Source organism: Priapulus caudatus, unplaced genomic scaffold (genome assembly GCF_000485595.1).
Source record: "Priapulus caudatus unplaced genomic scaffold, Priapulus_caudatus-5.0.1 Scaffold460, whole genome shotgun sequence".
Classification (NCBI taxonomy): domain Eukaryota; kingdom Metazoa; phylum Priapulida; class Priapulimorpha; order Priapulimorphida; family Priapulidae; genus Priapulus; species Priapulus caudatus.
Window position 1 is genome coordinate 134,543 of NW_014577521.1, and position 12,410 is coordinate 146,952.

Here is a 12,410-nt window from a genome sequence, read left to right on the forward strand (position 1 = left end):
CTGCATTTGCGGACTTAGCTCTAGTACTATAGCCCACGGATCGCTGCCGCAGGGCTATAGTACTAGAGCTATTGCGGACTATACTTCAATTACTTGCACTAACTCAGACTAACTCTCAATAACTGGTTCTAAAATTAAAAAGTACACTTGTACGTTGACAGAGTCTAATACTAGCAAGTTTCCGAAAATTTGGTTATCACTTAATAATAATACATGCACCCTACGTTATATATTTCATTAAAACAGTTATAATTTTGATTACCTTACAGGATTACTCGGTGGCGCCTACATTCACATACGAATTAAAATCCCTCAAACAGTGACAAACACAAATGCTTGTTTCCCAAATCGTATTGTACGTATCGTATCGTATCGGACCGTTTTGTCGGATTGGGTACAGATTAGTATCGTTCGCTATCGTTCGTTATCGGGTACCGGTGAACACACAGCATAGACCATATACACGATAAATAAATAAATAAATATATATATATCATATCACAGGACAAATATATACAAGCATATATATATATAAATGTATGGGTGTTTTTATATATCTATGGTCTGTGTCAATATATTAGTTAGTTAGTTAGTTAGTTATGCAGTTTAATTAAAACACAAGTTTGGATTTCTATATCCATTTATACATCCAACATCACTTCTTCGTTACATTTTGGTGCCAGTAACAGTCAATAACCTGGGTATTCCTTTGCGGACGCAACGTAAGGTAGTTAAAGGTACTACCTACAACTATATCGATCTACGGACCAAATGCAAGGAAGATGGAGAAGGAAGAAGACACAGGAGAAGTCGCTGGGTACACCGCTGGCAAGAAAACTGGAGAGAGAGAAACGGAGAGTGGGCGAGAGAGCAAGAGAGACGGAGAGAAAGAGAGAGAGAGAGAGAGAGAGAGAGAGAGAGAAACGGGAACAGGAGCAAGAGTAGGAGAAACGAAGAACGACGGAAAGCGATTGACAGAGACGAAGAATGGTGGAGAGCGAGACGGGAGAAACATAGCGAGATGCGGGAACGAGAACGGTGGATATACACACGGCGTGAGAACTATGTGAGTAAGTCAGCGTGAAGAAAGGAACGGCCGGTGCTGCATCCGTGATACTGCGAGGGCAAGTTCGAGTCTCGACCTATGTGAGAGAGAGAGAGAGAGAGAGAAGAGAGCAGACCAGAGCAGGCAAGGCTGACAGAGCAGAGACAGAGGACGTAAAAGTGTGACATCGTCAGAAATGTGTATTTTTATCTGTTTTTTTTCTTTGCTTTATGTACGCGGTATTTTTTTTTCATGGTATATGCTTGTGACCGTTGTCTTTGCGTAGAAAATCTTTTGTGTAAAACTTTGTGTAGAAATGTGTGATCGTTTTCTTGAAATTGTGCTAACGGTACGTTTACGCTATATTGTCAGACTGCTAAACACATTCTTCAATTAGAGTTTGATAGGCCTAAAACATTTAATTGAAAATATGAAATTATTTTTGCGTATTTTTGTTGGCTGCATGATGTGTGGAAGTGACAAAGGTTGTCAGGTCCACATCGGTGCTGTGTGTTAATAATGGGATTAAGAGGTTTAAATAAGGATTATGAATGGAGCATATGGCTAAATGTGGTTTAGCTAATGCGTGTCGGTATACGCATACGCCACGTACGTTACAGCATAAAAAGACGCAAGAGTGATGGTAATTGCAGCGATATCAAAATGTTCACTGCCAAATGTGTTGAGTTTCTGACTTGTATGGTGATCGAACTTTATCGTTACTTGTTTTGTATAGGAAGCCTTATGGTTCATATGTGTTTTCTTATTGTATTTTGATTGTTGTTATGTTTGTGTATTGATTGTGGGTTGTTTAATCGGACATAAAGAGGTTTTTTCGTTGGGTTGAGTTAGGAAAGTATTAGGGTAGTAATTTTTATTTATTTTTTGGTTTAGTTTGAAGTGTAGATCAGCGGGGACGCTGAATCGATGACAGGGTAGTCATCGTCTTGGGGAAGGTGGAGATAATGTAACATGTGTTTTGCAGGTGTTGCATGAATTAGTCAGCGAGGGTTGTTTTGGTGGTATTCTGTGTAGACGAAGCGTCCCGCATCTTGTGCGGCTGGATTGATGTTATGGGGAGAATGGTAAACGTGTTTTAGGTCGAGCGTTTCTAGGGTCATTGTGAAATGGGGGTAGGATGCGGTCTGGGAGAACGGGTACATGCGCGCGCAGGATGTAGGGGTTTTGGGGGTAATATATAGGACAGAGATGTAGGAGTCAGGGAGAGTCTGGTGGTGTTCGCGAGAGGAAGCACACGCGCTTACGCGCGTGTGTGCGTCTTTGTTCCTTTGTGCAAGATGGACACACTGTGTGTAAGATATTAAAGTTTGTTCCGGTTACAACACAAGTTTGGATTTCTGTATCATCATTTCTACATGAACTCGTAATTCTTCGTTACATTTTGGATTTTGATATTGGCGGTTTATTTGATATGATTTTTTTAAACGCATATACATGAAATTTGATTCGTTGCAAAAAGTATTCAGCAGACAGAGGCGAACATGTGAAAAAGTATTCAGCAGTGAGGGTTAAAGAAAAGGAAGTTACAATCTTCACCTGACCATGACAAATTTTGTGAAATGCTAATGTACTAATACTAATACTACTACGGTTTATTAGAAATAAATATATGTGTTATAGGAATAAATTAATAATAGTAAAATAGTTTATTCTTTGGTTTATAGATTTTATTGATAAATATCCTGACAATCGCATTTAAGCAATAATAACATTTAATGTGGCCGTTCCTACTTTTTATAAGCATAACTAGGGTAGATAGAAATACCAGAACGAACCGGAACAGATCGAGGCAATATGTTTAAACTAAATAACTTAGATTTAAATTTTAGACCTGATTGTTATAGAGCTCAGGTCAAGTTCAGTTTTCTACCGTAAGGATGGTGGCCAAGCAACTCCACCTCTCCAAACTGCAAGGACTCATTGCAGGTTTTGACAATGAGCCAGCTAGATGAGGTAGACTGGTACCCGGTCCCACCTATCGGCTTAGGTGGGACCGGGTACCCTCCCCCCATCCAGTAATCGAGGTGGGAGCGAGTACCATGCAGTCTGCTAGATAAGGTACATTACTTCTCGAGGTCTCCACCAGGGTTGAGGGGGGGGGGGGCCCACCAAAAGGTGCCACTCATATTGCACACCTTGATATCAATGACCATGGATATCATGTATACACACAATGCACTTACACACAGCATGATCACGTACTCGTCCACTCACGTATACAAGGAAGGCAGAGGGAAGGACGGGAGCGGGTGAAGTAGGAGTTTTGCGCTCTACATGCTAGCTAGGGCGCTCTCCTATTCATAAACACAGGTCTACTGATAATAATTTATTACATAAATCTATGCTGGGATACCCCGTAACCATATTAAATGCATATTCATGATAAAATATAACTTTTCTGGTGAGATATTGCGCATGCGCTAACACACTCCCGTAGCCAGATTGTGTACTGACTGGTATATTCAGCGGGTACCTTACATGCAAGATCTTCTTCCTATTTCTTAAGATAGGTCTACTTATGGAATATTATTATAGAAATCTATGCTAGAATACATCCTCTCTATTTAAAATGCAAATTTTTCGCAAAATATTCTTCTTCTTGAGAGATATTGCGCATGCGCGAGCACCTTATCAGGCATACAGTTCGGACTGGATAATATAGCTGATTGAAAAAGAGAGGAATGGGAAACAGAAGAAAGATGGCAGGGAAGATAGCTGAAGGCGGTAGAAGACACAGGAGGCTGAAAGATGGACAAGGGAGGCAGGGTGAAGGACAGGAACGGGTGAAGTAGGTGTTTTGCGCTCTACAGGCTATGGCGCTGTCCTATTCATAAACACAGGTCTACTGATAACAATTTATTACATAAATCTATGCTGGGATACCCCATAACCATATTAAATGCATATTCATGACAAAATATAACTCATCTGGTGAGATATTGCGCATGCGCTAACACACTCCCGTAGCCAGATTGTGTACTGACTGGTATATTCAGCGGGTACCTTACATGCAGGATCTTCCTATTTTTAAGAGAGGTCTACTGATAGAATTTTATCATATAAATCTATGCTAGAATACCTCCTCTCTATTTTAAATGCATATTTTTTGCGAAATATTTTTTTTCTCGGGAGATATTGCGCATGCGCGAGCACCTTATCAGGCGTATAGTTTGGACTGAATAAAACGGCATAATATAGCTGGTTGAAAATGAGAGGGATGGGAAACGGAGGAAAGACGGCAGGGAAGATAGCCGAGGGCGGTAGAAGACGGAGGAGGCTGAGAGACAAGGGAGACAGCGGGAAGGACGGGAGCGGGTGAAGTAGGGGTCTTTCGCTCTACAGGTCAGGGTGCTTTCCTATTCATAAACCCAGGTCTACTGATAATAATTTATTACATAAAACTATGCTGGGATACCCAGTAACCATATTAAATGCATATTCATGATAAAATATAACTTCTCTAGTGAGATATTGCGCATGCGCTAACACGTACAATCCCGTAGCCAGATTGTGTGACTGGTATACACAGCTGGTACCTTACATGCCAGATCTTCTTTCTATATCTTAAGATAGGTCTATTAATGAATTATTATCATATAAATCAATGCTAGAATACATCCTCACTATTTTAAATGCAAATTTTTCGCAAAATATTCTTTTTGGGAGATATTGCGCATGCGCCAGCACCTTAGCAGGCGTATAGTTCGGAGTGAATAAAACTAAAACTGGATAATATAGCTGATTAAAAATGAGAGGGATGGGAAACGGAGGAAAGACGGCAGGGAAGATAGCTGAGGGCGGTAGAAGACGGGGGAGGCTGAGAGAAGAACAAGGGAGACAGCGGGAAGGACGGGAGCGGGTGAAGTAGGAGTTTTGCGCTCTACAGGCCAAGGCGCTCTCCTATTCATAAACACAGGTCTACTGATAGAAATTTATTACATAAATCTATGCTGGGATACCCCGTAACCATATTAAATGCATATTAATGACAAAATATAACTCCTCTGGTAAGATATTGCGCATGCGCTAACACACTCCCGTAGCTAGATTGTGTACTGACTGGTAAATTCAGCGGGTACCTTACATGCACGACCATCTTCCTATTTCTTAAGAGAGGTCTACTGATGGAATGTTATCATATAAATCTATGCTAGAATACAATATTTTTCGTCCGTTATTATACTATCAAACTGGAGCCGGGCAGGCTGACAGCACATGTGCATGGTTAAATCTGATCTAAATGCATCACTTCGCTCGCAGCATCCCGCCACGATTCCCAGCTATGGCTAATGTATGGTAAAATGGCGCTGCGACGTCGGTCGCCGTTGACTTCCAAGATAATACTCTTCGGCCGTTCTTATACGTTCAAACTAGAGCCGGTTAGGGTTAGGATTAGGGTTAGGGTTAGGTATTTGGGTATTCATTTTACATTGTTGCTTCGAGAAAGTCGAGTGAATGGAGTGCGCTGATTGGCTGTGGTCCGGAACTCAAATAGGGAAAAAAATTTCGCTGCCCGGCTCCAGTTTGAACGTATAATAACGGACGAAAAATATTGTATTCTAGCATAGATTTATATGATAATATTCAATCAGTAGACCTATCTTAAGAAATAGGAAGAAGACCTTGCATGTAAGATACCTGCTGAATATACCAGTCAGTACACAATCTGGCTACGGGAGTGTATTAGCGCATGTGCAATATCTCACCAGAAGAGTCATATTTTGTTATGAATATGCATTTACGGGTATCCCAGCATAGATTTATGTAATAAATTATTGTCAGTAGACTTGTGTTTATGAATAGGACAGCGCCCTAGTCTGTAGAGCGCAAAACTCCTACTTTACCCTCGCCTGTCCTTCCCCCTGCCTCCCTTGTCCATCTCTCAGCCTCCTCTGTCTTCTACCGCCCTCAGCTATCTTCCCTGCCGTCTTTCTTCCGTTTCCCATCTCTCTCTTTTTTAATCAGCTATATTATCCAGTTTTAGTTTTATTCACTCCGAACTATACGCCTGCTAAGGTGCTGGCGCATGCGCAATATCTCCCAAAAAGAATATTTTGCGAAAAATTTGCATTTAAAATAGTGAGGATGTATTCTAGCATTGATTTATATGATATAATTCAATTAATAGACCTATCTTAAGATATAGGAAGAAGATCTTGCATGTAAGGTACCAGCTGTGTATACCAGTCACACAATCTGGCTACGGGAGTGTACGTGTTAGCGCATGCGCAATATCTCACCAGCAGAGTTTGTCATAAATATGCATTTAATATGGTTACTGGGTATCCCAGCATAGATTTATGTAATAAATTATTATTAGTAGACCTGGGTTTATGAATAGGAAAGCACCCTGACCTGTAGAGCGAAAGACTCCTACTTCACCCGCTCCTTTCCTTCCCTCTGCCTTCCTTGTATACGTGAGTGGACGAGTACGTGATCATGCTGTGTGTAAGTGTATGTGCATTGTGTGTATACATGATATCCATGGTCATTGATATCAAGGTGTGCAATATTTCGCCATCTATAAACAATCAATTTGCGCGCAAAGAGCCAGGGGCCCGTTGTCAGAAACAAAATTAGGCTTAACATTAGTCTTAACATTACCTTTTTCTCTTAGACCGTCGTCAGAAACGCTGCGAAGTTACCTGAATGAAAAATCGTAGCAGATTTCCTCGTAACAATACGAAACAAAGTGCTGTCGACGGTCTACGAGAAAATGTTAGTGTAAAGACTAATGTTAAGACTAATTTTGTTTCTGACAACGGGGCCTTGGTCTTTTAAATTCGTGAGTCGTGGTAGCTGCGACTGCACTTTGTGGCAGTTTATTCCAGGGTTGCACCACTCTCTGGCTGAAAAAGTTTTGTCGCACCTGGAGTCTGGACCGTTGTTTATATAGTTTCATGTTATTTCCTCTTAGTGATGTCTTTGAGGCTGGACAAAAGAAAGGGTTTGGATTCAGTTTATATTTTCCTGTCATGATTTTGTATGATTCTATCAGGTCGCCTCTTAGTCTGCTGGTATGTAAAAATTGTAATCCTAAAAACTTCAGCCAGTTCTCGTACTTAACGTTTACTCCATATACTAGTTTGGTGGCCCTTCGTTGGACTTTTTCCATTCGCTAAATGTCTTTACTAAAGTAGGGAGACCAGGCCTGGATGCAGTACCGGTACTCTAGGTGTGGTCGTATAAGTGTTTTGTATAGAATCAAGAAAGCGTTCTTGTCTAGAAACTTGAAGGACTTCCTGATTGACCGTAATACGTTGGTAGCTGTACAGGCTACCTTTATGCACTGCATCGTAGGTTTCATATGTCGTTAGATGTCCAAACCCTAATGTCATTTTTCTCCTCTTCCTCCTTCAAAATTCTTCTTTGGTCCCCGTCTTTCATTGTGTAGATATATTTGTTAGTTTTACTGCCTATATATGCATTCTTTTGCATTTTTCAACGTGAAATTTTTCAGGAGCCATGTCTCTGACCACTCACTTAATTTATCGAGGTCTTTCTGTAGAAGAATACTGTCTGTGATGATTCTTACTATATTCCGAATTTTTGTATCGTCTGCAAACATTTTCAACTTACAATTTACAAGGTCTGGTATATCGTTAACATAAATTAAAAACAGAATTGGACCAATGACTGACGGTACCCCGCTGTCGACGCTGCTCCACTCTGAAAATTCTCCGGCTTACTTCCACATTATGATGCATATGTGATAACAGGATGTTTTTTTAGCTGATCTTACTTGCTAAAAAGAAAGGAGACATTCCCGAAGGAGGTGTGCATGGAAAAATCTAATCTGAAAATTTCACTTAGGCCACAACATCCCAATACTCCCTGTTGCTATGCTAAAGTACACGTGCAATAGCGCGTGGGTCGCTCGCCGATGTGTCCGCGCCTATATCTCTGTACATTGATATAGCCAGGGACTTTCGGCGCCCCTGCTTAGGACATGTGCAATGGCGCGCGGGTCACTCGTCGCCGTAGCCACCCAAGACAATGCTTTTCACCCAATCTTACGTGTTTAAAAAAAACAAGGGCATAGCGGAAAAAGATGTGCATGGCAGAATCCGATATCAGAATTTTTATTTCGGCTCATCATTCCGCCATTCCCAGCCCACATATATTGAATCGATCCATGCCGCTCTGCTGGTAGAAGGCATTCTCCGCAATGCTTATAAAAATGGCTGACCATAATAACAAAAGCTAATAATACCGTAGGTAGTATTTAGAGGTATTATTATAGCTCTGGATAATAAGGCTTATCCGGAGAGACATCTCCACCGGCAAATAGATAGCTCGCTGGCTGAATGTCTCCTTATCACCGCACGATATGACTTCTCTAGCACGCCATCTTCAACTAGCGCTAGGTCTCAAACCTAATGGCGACTGCAGTAGTAAATGAGTGTCTTCGACAGTATTTTGGCTATCGACAACTCATCATTCCGCCCCAGTGATGAAGCAATTATCGAAAATCGTGTATGCGTGAGTATACGGCTACAGATATAAATACAGTGGTCCCCGCTTTGTCCGGACCAGTCGGGAACCATGAAAACGTCCCGATTAAGCTGTCATCTATGCAGATCAAGCGGTAAGCACGTACCAACGCGCGGTAGAACTCCGTTTCAAAGACATAATCGTGGAAAAGCCCGATAAAGCGGGAACCACTGTATACGGGATGTCAAGCATAGGAATGGACGGTGACACGCAGGTCCTTCCTGCTTCCTTCCTGTTCACACACTGATTATGAACTTGTGTCACCTGCTGACTCACTATTCTGTTGCCGCGTACAAGCCTTACAGAGAGAGTACACGAGCAGGTTCTTGAAAGGGGCGCAGTTTCGATGAACAATTCGTTTGAGAAATAAAAGTGTTTCGTAGACAGTTTCTGTGTCGCATCGGCAAGAGATTCGCGGGTCGTGAGTGCAGGGATTGCTTTCGTTTGTTTCGGAGGGAATGATTGATATATATTGTTGCGGAAGGAGAACGATAGAAATACGTGCTACAGGTTTCGAGGCATGCACGTGAATAACTGAGCGTCTGATCGCATGTACGTACGCACGCACTCACGCACGCATACGCACGCACGTACGTGGTCTTACACGCCGATACGCACGCACGAGCAAACGCACAAACCCTTCCACGCACGCACGCACGCACGCGCTTACTTCTGACCAGGGAGTATCAAAATACACGTATAGGCACGCACGCTCATAATATGCGCACACGTGTATACACACAGACGCACGCACGCACGTATAATCACATATGAAAGTCAGTAATATCAGGAGTTCAATTTCCTTATAAGGAATCAAATTCCCTATTATCTACTCCTGGTAATATGTATGCCAAACTCAATCATTTGTGTTGAATTTTGAATAGACTATACTTTTAATAAATACTGGCAAGAGCACATTTAATGTTCTCTTTATATAATTTATTAGGGCTTTACACGGGTTTAATACAATCCTTATAACGTCGTCGTCTATATGGATTAATCACTGCGTACTTATGTGAGGATATTACAGTCCGTATCAGAGAGGGCTTTATTCAGGAACAAAGAGACCGCGGATCATTGTTGGGTTCACACATGGTAATGTAATCAGGTTGTTTGAATTAAGTTCTCAAGCAATCGTTTAAGTATGGTCAGGTTTTGTTTGGTGGATATATTGGCCTCATATTCCGTGCTAGGCCTTTCCTCCCGTCGAAACAGTGCGTCTACCGTTGTCTTGACTACTATCACCAACTATCTCTATTCTCCGTCGTCGTCGCCGCAGTTGTCGCAGCAGTCGTCGTCGTTTTCGCCACAGCCGTCGTCGCTGTTTTCGTCGTCGCCATCGATACCGACGCACTCAACGTCGCCAATGTCGCCGACGTCGTCTTCATTCGTTATCGTCGTCGTCGTCGTTATCGCCACTGTCGTCATCGTCGCTGTCGATGAGGTTGTCATCGTCGTCGTGGCTGTCGTCGTCTTGCCCTTGTTCTCACCTATCTCACACTGCCGTAGCGATGATGTGAGCGTCAGTGTTTGCGACGGCTTTCGCGACGTCGGCGTAGCCTCGTGTCTCGCCATCTTTGGCGTCGCCACCTGGCATTTCTTCATGCTCGGCTGCCGAGTGACGTCGCTGTACAAACGATCGCTGCCGACGCGCAGAATATCTCGCGCTCTGCTGCAGCACAGCAGCGCCACGTAGGCGTTGCGGTAGGTTCTGTTCTTGATCGCGTAGATGAACGGATTCGCGACGAAGTTCGTCCACGTCAGAATGGCGACGAGCGAGTGCAGCAGCGGTAGTCGACCGTCGGGCACCGTCTGGCTGACGACGACCACGGGCGCGTTGCAGACGAGAAACGCCGCGATGACGACGACGACGGTCTTTGTCAGGTGGCGCTCGTCCTTGCGCAGGATGCGCACGTGCAGCCGACGCGTGCTTCTGCCCTGCATCTGCTCGTGCATCGACTTGTTTCGGCTGCGCACCGTCCACAGAATGCGCACGTAGCAGACGACCGTGATGAGCGTCGGCACGCACAGGCCGACGACGAACAGCGTCAGCTGCGACGAGCGGCCGTCGACCTCGAGAAACGTGCACGAGAACGTCTCGCGCTTGTAGCCGAACTTTCCCCACTCGCCGACGAGCGTCGGCAGCAGGAGTATCGCCGGCAGAGCGTACGCGAAGGCGATCATCGAAGCCAGCTTACACTTCGTGTAGATTCGCCGGTAGATCGTCTGGTGCACGATGACGACGTATCTGTTGACGCTGATCAACGTCACGAGCAGGAACGACGTGGCGATGTTCGTGTAGAAGACGAACGGCACGAGCGAGCAGGCGACGTCGCCGAGCAGCCACGAGCGGTGCACGTACCGCGTCGTGTTCATCGGCAGTGCGAAGACGCAGAACTGCAGGTCGCTGATCGCGAGAAAGATGACGAGCTTCGTCATCGCGTTGCGTCGCGCCGCCCTGTCGCGCACGAGCGCGACGACGGTGGCGCCGTTGCCGACGCCACCGACGACGCTGTAGAGTATCCCGAAGGCACACATGAGGTAACTCATCGCGGCAGACGAGGTGTGTGGAAGAGACGCCTGGTCGATGTCGGAGGCGTTCGACGTCGTAGTGATGTAGACACTGCTTGAGCCGACGTCGCTAAGGATGTCGCTGTCATTCGTAGCGGAAGGCCACGGGTCGCGCGTCGCCATGGTGGCACGCGTCTGCGCGAATATGGCGGTGTGGATCGCGTAGTCGCGTAGTGGCGGTGCCGCGCGTAACATCGACTCGGAACGTCAGTCGCGATAGGCTCACATCGCAGGCGATTAGTTAGTTACAGTCTGACGAAAATCTGGTATCAGCTATATATAACTGGTATGCTGGTAGAAGATCGCTTAATTGGTTTTCGCAGCTACAGTATAATCGTGGGCGACGGCGCGAAGTATAGGTCCATCTACCTGACCGCGCAACACGTAAATGACATGTCGCGAGGCGCTGTTTCTGTACATAGGCAATAGACATCTGTATATAGGTTATACGAGTGTGCATGCTGCTTGCTCTCTCTCTCTGACACTCCGGCATAGGGACCGGATGTGATATTGGTTTGCTAATGCGCGCACCAATCTAGTGCGCTCAAGTAGTGATGATAAAGGCACATACATGAGGTGGACCCATGTATTAATGTACGCATGTCGCTATTATATATCTGTGCCGGATGCGCGTTTGATAATTATACAGCTCCCAATGGATATAGCGAAAGTAAAGCATAGACGTTTAATATAATATAGAATACCCATGATGAATCAAACCCCATATTCGGCAAATCCCTATATACATAGCTACTCATTAATTGAACCAGTAGGTTCACAATATGATTTGTTCACTATTCAGCTGGTCATGTAGGGCGCGCATGCACACACGCACGCACTCACGCACGCACGCACGCACGCACGCACGCATTGCTAGTAATTTGCTACGATATCGTCTTTTCGCAAGGTTGGACATAATGTGCATAATCGAATACGATGCAGTTTTCTCGTTATTTTTTTGTATCGACAGACCCTTCCGTTTCTAGAAAGTGCTACAGCGAATTTACAGACATATGCAAATGTGCGCGCACTAAACATATACTGTATAGTCATTGTGTAAAGAAACGCCTAGTATCACCAGCTTTCTTCTTCTTAAATATTACAGTTTTCAACGGAGCAGAAACTTTTAAAGCTGAATAAGGAAAGAGGATGTCGAGGCTGTGATTATTCCGCTATACGACCAAGAGATAGCTAATAAAGCAGCGTACTAATATGCAACCTGCCAGCATTATTGGTAGAGGGTTACATTGATGTATGCATCGTGTAATGAAATAATTGA

At 44.1% G+C, this 12,410-nt stretch overlaps 2 protein-coding genes across 6 annotated transcripts in view; both read right to left on the minus strand.

The window, feature by feature from the left end:
• The window catches only part of LOC106810655 (transcription initiation factor TFIID subunit 6-like), a 9,612-nt gene extending 9,239 nt beyond the window's left edge, over window positions 1–373 (minus strand). For all 5 annotated transcript variants that reach the window (XM_014814090.1, XM_014814088.1, XM_014814086.1 and 2 more), the window contains exon 1: window positions 263–373. The gene's annotated coding sequence lies outside the window, so the exon portion shown is untranslated. The remainder of the gene's footprint in view (window positions 1–262) is intronic.
• A 9,104-nt stretch (window positions 374–9,477) lies between these two features.
• LOC106810646 (protein trapped in endoderm-1-like) lies at window positions 9,478–11,540 on the minus strand. The gene has a single exon (XM_014814069.1). The coding sequence runs from the start codon at window positions 11,324–11,326 to the stop codon at window positions 9,815–9,817; it is 1,512 nt and encodes a 503-aa protein (XP_014669555.1). The 5' UTR covers window positions 11,327–11,540; the 3' UTR covers window positions 9,478–9,814.
• Window positions 11,541–12,410: the final 870 nt, after the last annotated feature.